The sequence below is a fragment of the Alosa pseudoharengus genome, unplaced genomic scaffold (assembly GCF_046254945.1).
Source record: "Alosa pseudoharengus isolate Yale_2024_CS ecotype anadromous, Long Island Sound unplaced genomic scaffold, YU_APseudo_1.1 YU_APseudo_1.1_scf_5, whole genome shotgun sequence".
Classification (NCBI taxonomy): domain Eukaryota; kingdom Metazoa; phylum Chordata; class Actinopteri; order Clupeiformes; family Clupeidae; genus Alosa; species Alosa pseudoharengus.
The window spans coordinates 4,176,071-4,188,797 of NW_027468837.1; the positions used below are offsets into that span (position 1 = coordinate 4,176,071).

Below are 12,727 nucleotides of genomic sequence, written 5' to 3' on the forward strand. Positions count from 1 at the left end.
ATGGTATAAATCTTAATTTAATATGTTTCTTGTTTTATTGAAATTGCCATCTATAGCCATAGCCAGTTCAAATCTGTGAGGTGAGATGAGCTGCAATTACTTGAACTCACAATCAGAAAGTGTCCCCTCACATGCTGTCAAAGTGAGTGGCTTTAAAGCCAGTACCTTTTGCCTGTCACTTTTTCTTCTGAAGTGAGAGTTCTGGTTTCCAAAAATAGTTGACTGGAATTCACGCTCCCCCACCCCTGGTTATCAGGCACTCTAAAAAGGGACAACCAACTGGCTAACAGCTGACTGCAGGCAACAGACCCCCCCCACACACACACACACACCACCACCACCACCAAATCACTCACAAATCGTCAGAATACCAGAGCAGTATCCTATTCTGTATAAACTAGTACACCTATTTTTCTACATTACACTATTGTAATGTAGTATTGTGAATTTCAAAATGTTTATTAGGGTAATATTGGGGCATAGCTATTGTAATTTTCAGCATCACCTACGCTTCAAGGCCATAGCCAATAGAGCCCGACCGATAAAGGATTTTGAAGGCCGATACCGATACAAATATTTGTTGATTTAAAAATCCGATATATATAGCCGATATATATATTTTTTAGAAACGCGCAACAAAACATTAACAGATTTCCCTAACATTAGTTATTTATGAGTATTGACAAAAATAATATGATAATGCATTTTAAAAACAAACTTGTTTATTTTTAAATAATATTGTTACAGTAGAACAGAGGAACATCGAAATATATTAAAGTTCTGATAAATAAAATGTATAAAAATAGATATGAAACTTAGATATGAAACTTAAACTAAGATATGAAACTTAGTCTTTTGAACAAAAACACAATAACAACAACAACCAAATCAAAGTTAACAGTATTAAAAGACTTGGTAAGCTTCATAAATATAACTTTGAACTAAGACTTAATAATTACAAAAAATAATGATGACATTATTACCATCATCATCATTTGTATTATCATTAAACAAGATAAAGGTCACTCCTAAATGTTTGAGTGTGCGTGTGTAATAATTAGTCCCTATTGCCTTATAAGCTACCTTATAATTACAATGTCAGCTTGCTTATCCCTTTACCTGCACTTTTAAAATTATTTCCATCAAGCTACATCAAACCATTTTCATCAGTTGCTGCCTGCCTTCTAAAACCTACTATTTAGTGATCTAAATCCATTATGTAACTCGTTAATGCTGCGGCTGAACGACAGTCTGAAACGCACACTTGGCGTCATTGGATTTCACACAGCTTATGCACAAGCTACGTTTTGCACAAGCTAAGTTTTGCTCTGATACTTTTTCTCTGTCTAAATGTTCACTCCTCGCACGTCTAACTTACATTTTACAATGCAGGGACTGTAACTACAGATGTACTAGTTATAAATACAGTAATCATTACTTTATTTAGGCAGAATAAGTTCGTTGTGGTTTCCAAGCTCATTAATTTTAACGTTAGCGGTCTTCCACTGATATTCATGGCATTAGCTAGCTTTGTGGTTAGCTAGTCTATGATGAGCCATAATTTAGCAATGGATAACATCATACTGCAAATTGTAAAACATGCGCTTTCAAAATAACAGGCCGGGGAGAGATGATGTGTCTCACTGCTATAACTGTCACGCTATTAAAGAAATATATCTTCAGTCACATTGTCAAAAGTTAAAAGGACAGACAGTCAACTACACTGTAACAACGTAACGTAATTACTAGCTAATTCCGCTTCACACTCGACTTATTTAACAGCAGCAAAACTGGACATTGTTTTCACGAATTTTGTCATGCTTATTTGAGTTAAGAGAACTGATGGGGATGTTCTTTTAATTGTTATTCAAGCAATGTACTGTATGTCTCGTGACCAAATCACCATGAACACACTTCACTGATGATCTCACTCGCGGATAACTGGTTCTCTCTGCCCGATTCGGCTGGATCAGCAGGTTGCAGGATGTGTGGCGCGTTATACATGAGTGTTGCCAGCAGGGACGGTGTAGAGTGCCCTCTGGTGGACAAACTATACAACGGCAACACTCATGACATGGTTTAAGGGTGTTTCGTCCGTTTTTATTTTATTTTTAAAATATTCATTTATCGGCCATTATAAATGCCGATATCGATAGTTTGGAAAATGCCTTATATCGGCCCGCCAATAAATCGGTCGGGCTCTAATAGCCAAACACTGAGATGGAATTGAATGGAATTTGAATTTCCCCTTGGGGATCAATAAAGTATCTATCTATCTATCTATCTATCTATCTATCTCTCTATCTCTCTCTCTCTCTCTCTCTCTCTCTCTCTCTCTCTCTCTCTCTCTCTCTCTCTCTCTCTCTCTCTCTCTCTCTCTCTCTCTCTCTCTCTCTCTCTCTCTCTCTCCTCAACCTGTGCTCTATTTAGTTTTTAGTTTTTGGCTCTAAATTCCGGAAGGAAGAATTCAATACAATTTCTCCATTGACAACTGGAGTATAAGCCAAAAAATAATAACCGTCAATGGTAGACTTAAAACCAGCCATGACATGATTAAGCGATTGTACGTGCTCAAATAGACATCAAAAGTTCATGGTGCATTAACCTTGTTTTGAGAGAAAATTGTTTTATTCACAATTTAACGGAAAGTACTACACTTCCCAAAATCCTAACGTGTAAAAGCTGAGCCTTTGATTGGTAGAGATCACTGTTGCCATGGAAATGTTTATGCCATTGTTCCCGCAACCGTCGGCTCGGTACTCGCTGAAATCAAGATGGATACCGAGGCTGTAAGAACCGATGTGTGGCCGTCCGATGAAAACTGTTTTTCTCATCTTGAATGTTGAGTTTACTCAATGGAAACGGTAGGAAGTTAGTCATCTTCTTGTCTGACATGAAAAAGAAGCATGTTAAACTTTCATTAGGATACAAATGTTCAGTTCGAAAAGGCTTATGGGATGAGTAGTTCCTTCACTCGGAAATTCAAATATTTAGTCTTGTACCTTTGCCTTTTTTTGTGTTTTTCTGTTCGTTTTTTTGCTTGACATGAAATGTTGTATGATTATGAGTCACGTCATAGCTGGTCAGCCTAAGTCAGGGTCTAAAACTCTATATGGATTTTTCCAGACGTCAATTGGAGAAATGAATGGGAAACTTGCTTCCGGAAACTAAACTCTGGAAACTAAGGAGGGGTGGGACTGTTGAGCTCTATTGACCAAGTATTGAGAGAACACCAAAATCATCAGCTTCAAAAAGGTATACAATTGAAGCTTATGGGGCATGTGGGAAACATTCCATATCAATTCAACCAGGGCCCACCCACTTAGGTCTCAAAAAATCGGAAAAAATTACCAGGTGTTTATTTTCCTTATAGAGATAAGTAGAAACACTCTCACAATGCAATGATCAGAAAAAGAAATTCCTTCAGGGTCTGAACAGCAGACCTCACAAGTCTGAAAATTCATTTTGAATCTCATTTTCAAAGCACCCTAGCACCTTGTGGGAATGTACGAAAAAAGTTTTAAATATTTTTTTCTTTATTCTCTATGATCCCTTCTTTTTAAAAACACTAATTTGACTACTACCAGGAGTAACCTGCTTGTTTTCACTGCTGACTACTCAAAATATTATTAAAAATGCCTTGCTGACATGAAGATCCCTATAATTTCTTCATATTTACAGCTTGGGTAAGTAAGAAACCACTGCACATTTTTCTGATGTCATCCTACGGTTGCTGAGTGACATTCGAATGAGTCATATTCAAATTAGCAGTGGTCTCTTAATTTTTAATATGACCGTCAACTCATTTGAATGTCACTCAGCAACCGGATGGTAGGATGATATCAGAAAAATCTGCAGTGGTCTCTTAATTTTTTCCAGAGCTGTTAAAGTTTATCATACTATATTGGTCTATCAAATTAATACATTATTGAACATTACTGATTATAGTGTGTAGGTTATTCTGTCTATAATGAACATCAAACTAGTCATCAAAATATCCAAAACATTCAAAAGACTTTTTACAAAACTTTGTCCCAATGGTACAACTCAAAATCATGTTGTGTTCAAGGCCTGCACCTTGGGATTTATAATGAAATACTGGTAAAATAGTCTCTTAGCTTATGAGCATAGGAATGTTTGTGTTTGTTTGCAAGAAGGACATGGCTTTTCTTTAAACGACAATTCCGGCGCAAAATGAACCTAGGGGTTAATAACACGTGTACCGAGTTTGACCGTTCGCTGGGATTTATTTTCTACATGTAAACCGAAGCATTGAGAACTTTGTAAGTGTACAGGCAGTGCTTCGGTTTACACGTAGAGACCCTCATTATGCTACTGTGCAAGTGTGGTGCTATTTTGAGCCTTGTTAGTGGTATAGAAATAGCAATTTCTTTTTACTGTACATGTGCCCCAAAGGCTAGCGTTAAACGCTAATTAGCGGTTTGCAATAAAACTGGTCACATTCGACTAGCATGAAAACAAATCCCAGCGAACGGTCGAACTCGGTACACATGTGTTATTAACCCCTAGGTTCATTTTGCGCCGGAATTGTCCTTTAACTGGCATCTATGCTTATTGGATATTCTCTTTTTTAAAATGTTTGTTTTTCTTATTGATAGCCTAACTGAGGTCATATTTCGGGCAATCTTTGGTCGATTGTCATGAAACTTCTTGAGTGTTTGCCACTTCTCCCTTGACAAAAAGATGACGTTTCCATGAAAATTATGTTTAGCGGCTGCTAGTCCCCCACATTGCTGCTTGCAGCTATAATTGTTAGATGATGTTGACCGCGTCTTTTTATTGTTTGACTGAGTCATGACCGATGATCAAAGATGCTCGAAGATGTTTGAATTTTGTTCAAATGACTTTTTGGCCTTCATTATGGTACATTTCATTCTACTGCAGTTGCATCAACCAAGAAAAGATAAAGGAGCTGCTTTGAAGTTCCCATTTCAAATCCCAAAATAGCTTGCACTCTCCTCATGTGCATGCTCGCTTTAATTAGCAGGTTTGTGAAATGTAAATGGTGCCAGCCATCCCCTGACATGTTGATGATGGCCGGGCATGTAGGCTTTGTGTAAGTAGCTGTCTGTAGTGTCAGTCAAAGAGTTTGTGCAGATGCTTAGTGAGCGAAATCATAGAGGTTTCTTATTACAGTAGTTCATAATGTGGGAGTGCTTTTTCAGGAAGTGCAACTTTTTGGTTGGAATCAAACCTGGGTCCCCATGTAGCCTGACGTAGCCATACTGCACACAATTGGATAGACCTAACCAATCAGGGCAACTAAATAACCTTCTGTGAGTCCTGTAGGGAGAACAGTCAAAACCTCCTTTTTCTCAACAAATGCCTTAATTGCTGTTTTGTGTTAATTTTTTGAAGTTATTGCACTGTCAATATTTGTACAACAGACGTGATGGCGACATCTAAATGTCTAGCTTCTTCAGCAACAGCCGTTGTGTTGTAAACAACATCAACCGAAGCACGCTCAGGTGACCTGAATGACTAGGCACCGTTGCTCACATATCTATGGTTGCTCATATCTATGGTTGCTCATATCATCATGTCTGATGAAGGTCTAGTTGCCGAAACATCACAATAAATAAACTAAGCGTTCATTGGGAGCTGGTGTAGCGGACTTTTTTCTCACTCTTGCTCATATCTATCCATCATCGCATAAAGCCTGCTCAGACGATCAGACGTTTATTGGTCCACACAGTTCTGATACTTGTTTACATGATGCAGGTTTACAAAATACTTAAGCAAACTTTTAACTTGATTTCACTTTGAAATTGCTAGTGAATTTCTAGGTATATATTCTGCGTTCGTTTTGTCTCTTAGCGAACTTGGAGCTCGTCAGGAACGTCATGTCAGTGTTAAAAATATGAGCTGTTTGCGTTCTATTTGTCAACAAGATGGGCTGCCGTTTGTTAGCAATTGGCTATTGTTAGCAATTGTTACTAGCCAGTTTGTAACAAAGCATTATACAGTGCATTATACCCAAACAAACATCAAAGCAAACATAGCGACAGATAGAGGTTGGACACTATTATTTCTACGACTGATTTAATATGACACAAATCCAACAGAATTGCTAATAAACAGCGCATATACGGCTCACATTTACTGTTAATGGGCGCAGCCATCTTGGAAATTCAAACTCATAGTACTCTGGGTTCGACCTAGTTGAAGAGTTGTGGTAGAACTTAAGAGAGCTTTCCCTGGTCGTTTCTTTTGCAACTTTCACCTTTGTGGACAGCTAACATCCAGTGCTACACAACAGATTATCGCATGTTGTTAGGACAAGCTGTGTGAGTGAAACTGAACAGAAAATATGCATGGGTAACTCTATATTAGTTCAAACGGCTTTTACCCCATTGTTTCTGGGTTTTTTTTGTCCAAACATTCCCCCATGTCTCATGACTATCATAAGAACATTTCAGATTGGTATCTAATTTCATTACGAATATGCTTTTTTTCAATTATGAATGTACACACCCTAGAAAATTGCTGAAAATCTCACCTATTTTTGCTGAACATTTGCACACTGGGGTAGTAGATGTACTGGGGTAGTAAATATAGTGTAGATTTCTAATATCACATTGGAATTACTGTCCCACCCAACGTTAGTGCTCGGTGGTATATAGGGTTTGGTATCGTTTGAATTTGAACGATTCCGATTCTCGATTCCGATTTTTTTTAAGAGGCAGGGTCAAAAAAAGTTTAGGATATTTTAAATGAGCTAGCTAACCAACGGTCTTTCTTAGGGTATCTGCACATTTTCCAAGTGCAAATTTAAAGACTTTAAGACCTTTTCAAGACATCTAAATGAAAATTAAGACTATACCACGGCAAAAAGATATATATGACTGTTTATGCAATAGTTTTTTTTTGCTACTAATTTTAACCCCCACCCCATTTTGGATGTCTACAGAAGTTACCAAATATATTTTGGCGAAAGAAAAATAATTGTGTGAGAATTACCTTCACAACTATAAATGCCCAATTTTAGGGTCTGGGCTGCTTGCTTTTGAAGCTGGCTGTACATATTTGGTTTTGCTTACTGCTGTGGCTGACTGTTCTTCACCTGTGTCTGTAGTAGCCTAGGGCTACTTGCCAAAGACATGTGCACTGGACTGGATTCCCTTCAATATTTTTTTCAAAGTTAGACTAAGCTATTTACATATTTTAATAAGCCTACTTTATATAATTTACTATGTGCATCTATTGTCCAATATGCAGCACAGCAAATTAAAGTTAATCCACTACTTTACATTTTGCATACCAGTTGTATCTAAACCAACCAAAGCTTGACTGAGACATTGTAAAACCATTGACTTGTTTTAAATTAATTAAGAGACAGGTCCTCCTCGCATGATCCTGCTAAAAACTGCTGGTTTCATCTCAAGCACGCACGTATTATGAACACACGTTTTTTTTTTTTATGTAGCAGTCGCCGACATTCAAAAAATATGCGGTTATATTTTACAACTTTTGCGAAGTAGGCCTAGCCTACTGGGAAACGCTGGCAAGCAAGCTGCTGGCAGATATTACAGGTTGGCTATTATAACTTAGACAGATATTTTCTTCCCTAGGCTAGGCCAGCAACACACGCTGGAAAGATGCAAACAGATCAACTGAACATAGTATTTCCTCCTGATTCCGAAGTACTGCACATAATTTGACCAGCAGTCTTCGCGTCCATAGTTTGTGAAATGATGCTGCGTCCGAGCAAAGATTTTAGATGCCAAGCGCATCTCCAAAAAGGAAAACAAATGAGCGTCCGGCTTGAGGCTGCGCCGGACGCCGGACAGGGCTTTTAAAATCCATATGTCCGGCCTAAATACGAATGTATGGCCAACCTATCGTTAACTGGCTTACCAACTTTCTCCCGCTCTTTCTACCGTAGGCTTCCTCATTCCACGTAGGCTACCTGTCTATCTCAGGCCTCAGCTACACCACGAAAACGTCAGGCATATTATTTTGTACATACTGTATTATTACCGTTTTCACACCTTTAACCACACCCGTGAAAAACATCTTCACTCTGCAACCACTAAGCTTCCTCCCGTAGCCTAATAGCCTAGTCACTTATACAATTGCGTTTTAAATACACGAAACTGGATGGAGACATCACTCGCTCTCTTGCACTCGCTGGCGGTCACATACGCACATTTAATACCTCTCTTTCGAAAATTCCTAGTGGTATACCGGTCTGAATTTTTTGCACCGGTGTGGAATTTTCACAAACCGGCATACCTCGGTTATAACGTTAAGTTGGTAATGTGTGCCTCTGAGGCCACGCAGTAACTCTGCGCAGTAACTACTGTGCAAACATTATAAACTGACATAGAGGGGGACATCCGGCCATATTCTTTCTACCTGTGCACTTAACGCAGCCGTGGCCTACTGGTTAGCGCTTTGGACCGGAGGGTTGCCGGTTCGAACCCCGACCAGTAGGCACGGCTGAAGTGCCCTTGAGCAAGGCATCTAACCACTCACTGCTCCCCGAGCGCCGCTGTTGTTGCAGGCAGCTCAATGCGCCGGGATTAGTGTGTGCTTCACCTCACTATGTTCACTGTGTGCTGAGTGTGTTTCACTAATTCACGGATTGGGATAAATTGAGACCAAATTTCCCTCACGGGATCAAAAGAGTATACTTATACTTATACTATACACAGGTGATGTCACTAATTATCTGATCTACCTGGTTGCTAATTAGGATGAGCTGGTTTACTAAATGGTTGGATCAAATACTTGGCAGGACTTTTACTTTCTGAACCCAGGATGTCCGCCTCTGCTGACATACATAAACAAAGTAAAATGCTATACAAATGCAGTAAGAGGAGAATTGCGTGAGTCGGGAGAATACCTGGTTGGTTGGTAACATTTTGCGGTCGGCCTTGGGTGATCTTAAAAACAGGCGTGCTATCGCTGTTTTAAATATATTGCTGTGTGATCACAGCCCCTCACTCTCTCTCCCAGCAGCTCTTCCCTACAGTTCTAGTAATGCTGATGAACTGTCATGCAGCAGGTTTGCATAAGAACAGGCACAGCACAGACCCTTAATGAAGATTTTAGATGGGCAGCCGTGATGGGTTTTAAGTTGCACTGGATTTCACTGTGTCTAAAATAGAAGTGCATAAATATTTTTAAATAATGCAAAATAAATTAGCAACTGCAACTCCAAGAGTATCAATAATATCTACATGTGTGCTGTCATGAATAAATACAGATTTTAGAAATACAGGATTTAGAAATACAGTATTTTTCTGTTTTCTTCTTATTGTAATACTTTTTCTGTTGTGATATGAAGCAATATTTATATACATCAGTAGTATGTTAAGAAAATGATTGTGTACTGAAAGCCTCATGATCAAATTTGTATTGTATTTGCCTCTGTAAAATGAAATACAAACCTATAGAGGGCTAGTCGTGCTAAATTAGCAATATCCTGATACACCATGAAACAGTCAAAATCTTAACTTACTGTAATACTGATTTTTAGTCTTACCGCCCAGCACTACCCACGATTGATGTCCCATTGATCCAATTGAACAAATCCAAATATTTTTTGGCACGATAACACCTACACCGATAACGATAACACCTATTAATGTAACTAAGCTGAACAGCAGTATCTCACAAATTCTAATGTAATTTAACAAAATACAAGATGCATATTGTTTGTGTTTGTTAACTTGGCAGGTAGTTTGCTAACTGTTATGTAAGTAGTCTAGCGGTTTCCTGTTGTGCTTCATGAACAATATAGTCTGGCAGTCAAATTAGTTTTTGAGACTAGTTTCTGTCCTGAAAAAACTGGAGTGTGAAATATTTACTAAACCTTTTTTTCCCTTTTGAAAGTATATTGTGTGGATGTGTGGAAATGGGTATGGTAATGTGGCTTCTGGTTCTCTAATCATGTAAATGTCTTCCTGTTCTAGTTTTATCTCCAGGACACCAAGAGCAGCAATGGCACCTTCATCAACAGTCAGCGCCTGAGCCGAGGCTCTGAAGAGAGCCCCCCCTGTGAAGTCCTGTCTGGTGACATCATTCAATTTGGTGTGGATGTGACTGAGAATACGCGTAAAGGTAGCATCCCTCACTCCATTAATTCATTAATCAGTAGTTACAGTATATGTGCCTGTGTTTGAGCCTGTCTGTATCTTATGAAGCCCTACATGCATTACTCTTCAGGTTATGTAATGAATCTTGGTACTACCTTCATGTCTCATTTCATTGTCCATTTAACACAAGAATACTTTCTATAATTTTGCCCATTTCAGTTTTTTTAGTAGTGGTTGGTAATATCAAACCTATATGTAAATGCTTGTTCCTCCACCTTGGGAAAGATTTCTCCCAGCTATTTTATGTTCTAAAGCTGGAAAGCAGATTATATTTCTTGGCACTTCTTATTTGTCTGGTCTAACAGGGCACAGTCCTAGCCCTTGGTCACATGAATTTAGCAGGTGTGAAAACCAAAAACATGTCTTTCAACTCTTACCCTGAATGTGTGGTAATGGCAGGACATGAAGTAATCACAATTGGATATGAATGCAAATGAACTTGCCCTTTTACAGTCCAGCTACAATCATGAGCTCAGAGTATGCTGGAACAGCTTGCGTTAGCAAGGATGTGTTGTGTCGCCTGCTAGAGCTGATGTAGTATGACGAATGAACGAATGGTGTTTTGTTGAGTCATTAATGTCTTGTCTGTAGTTAGTGTAGTGGGCTGTGGTGTCATTCTGACCTACATCCCATTCGACTTCTTTCTGGATTAAAACCTGATATATTATTGTTGTATGTCACTAAAGCTATATGCTACATTTTGAGATTCTTACTTTTTTAGGAGCAGTTGCTACTGTATTGTTCTGTGTGTTTTAAGACTGTCAGAGATGTGCGCTCTATCAACTGGAGTCTTCTCCTTTTTCTAGTTACCCATGGTTGCATTGTGTCCACTATCAAGCTGTTTCTACCTGATGGCATGGAAGCTCGGCGACGATCAGAGTAAGTTTCAGATCTTGAAATGATGTTATTGCTAAGGACAATGTGTGTTACTTATAGTGCACTTGTAGAATTAATTCATGAAACCTCTAGTGGCTGCACTGTGTTTAGAAACTGTAGATTGCACAAGTAGTTTTGAGGAAAACATGAGGGCAACAATGGAGGAAGGAACTGGCTTTCATCACATGTGGCCCAATGCAAAGTGTAGAGGTTTTGTTAGCTCTGCAGTTATACTGTATTAGCAGAAAGCTTTTTTGCGCCTATATGCATCACATGCAGCTCTCGGACTTCCATTGGGGCATTCATTTCACTTGTGAGTATTGATCAGCCACAGAGAAATTAATCTTAAGTGCCCTGATTCTGATGGATACGACTTTATGTTGTATATGGATATAACCTTGGCTGGATAATGCCCTAAAATAATGTCAGATTTACCTCAGTCATAATAAATCCATGAACATTTAATTTCTTGTCCAACAAGGCCTGACCTCACAAATACTCTAATGATTGAAAGATTTCCACAGAGTCTAAAAAATCCCTTCCAAAAGAGTGGAAGCTGTTACAGCTGCATTTGGGGGAACAATTTATCCATCCATATTTGTGTGTGTGTGTGTGTGTGTGTATAAAGTATAGGCCTGCATGATATTGTTATAAAATCGCAATCTCGATTCAGGTGAGTTTAAAAACAGGCGTGATCTCGTTGTTTGTATAAGTTCATTACTGTGCCATCACAGCCCCTTTATTCTCACTCCCAGCGGCCCCTTCCCACAGACCTGGTAGCCTTGTAACGAAGCAACCGCTGTGATGAACTGTCATGCAGGTTCACATCAGAGTGGAGACCCTAACCTACTGAACATTTTAGATGGTCTGGATTTCCCCCCTAAAATAGGAATAGTCCCAGTAATGTATTGAAACCATTTTTAGTAAATTAAAGAATTCCTGCTAACTTGCGACATGACAGAATGAATGCCTCTCTGCTTGTGCAAAGTTGAAATAAAAAACAAGTTTTATATTTAAGTTGTCATGATAACATATTGTAGGCCTATATGGTTTGTCATATAAGCCTATTTAATGTTATTAATTGATAAATGTAGCATATTTTCCACTGGAGAGTCTGTCAGTTTTTTTTTTTTTACTGCCAGACAACTACATGTGAAACCAGTAAACTCTGGTGTGTGTGTACACTACTCACAAAAAGTTAGGGATATCTAGCTTTCGTGTGAAATTTATGGAAAATGTACAAAGTTCAAGCTACAGTGGTATTATATCATGAAAGTAGGGCATTTAAGTAGAAGCATGCAATGGTGATTTCCTCATCTCAAACAATTTATTAAAGCAAAAGCCAACAACAGTGGTGGGTATACCACAGCAAAAAAAATTACTTCCATTCTTCTTGAAAGGCGACCCTCATGTCATTGAGGTTCCTCAACACGGCGACAGCTGATCCCATAGGTTTTCTATGGAATTCAGGTCTGGAGAAAGTGCAGGCCACTCCATTTGAGGTACCCCAGTCTCCAGCTGCCATTCCCTAATAATGCGACATCGATGAGCTGGAGCATTGCCGTCCATGAAGATGAAATTAGGCCTGGATTAATGATGTTATTCAGGTAGTATGGGCTTATCACTGCACCATTCACAAAGTGTAGGCCAGTTCTGTATTGATTAGACACACCTACCCACACTGTTACACCACCACCACCAAAGGGTCGTCTGATGACAACAATAGC

General features: G+C 38.9%; 1 protein-coding gene across 6 annotated transcripts in view; it reads left to right on the top strand.

Moving 5' to 3' along the window:
* The window catches only part of slmapa (sarcolemma associated protein a), an 88,638-nt gene that overhangs the window by 21,437 nt on the left and 54,474 nt on the right, over positions 1–12,727 (top strand). For all 6 annotated transcript variants that reach the window (XM_076269285.1, XM_076269284.1, XM_076269286.1 and 3 more), the window contains exons 2-3: positions 9,942–10,089; positions 10,931–11,003. In XM_076269285.1, the coding sequence (XP_076125400.1) occupies positions 9,942–10,089; positions 10,931–11,003 (221 nt within the window). The remainder of the gene's footprint in view (positions 1–9,941; positions 10,090–10,930; positions 11,004–12,727) is intronic.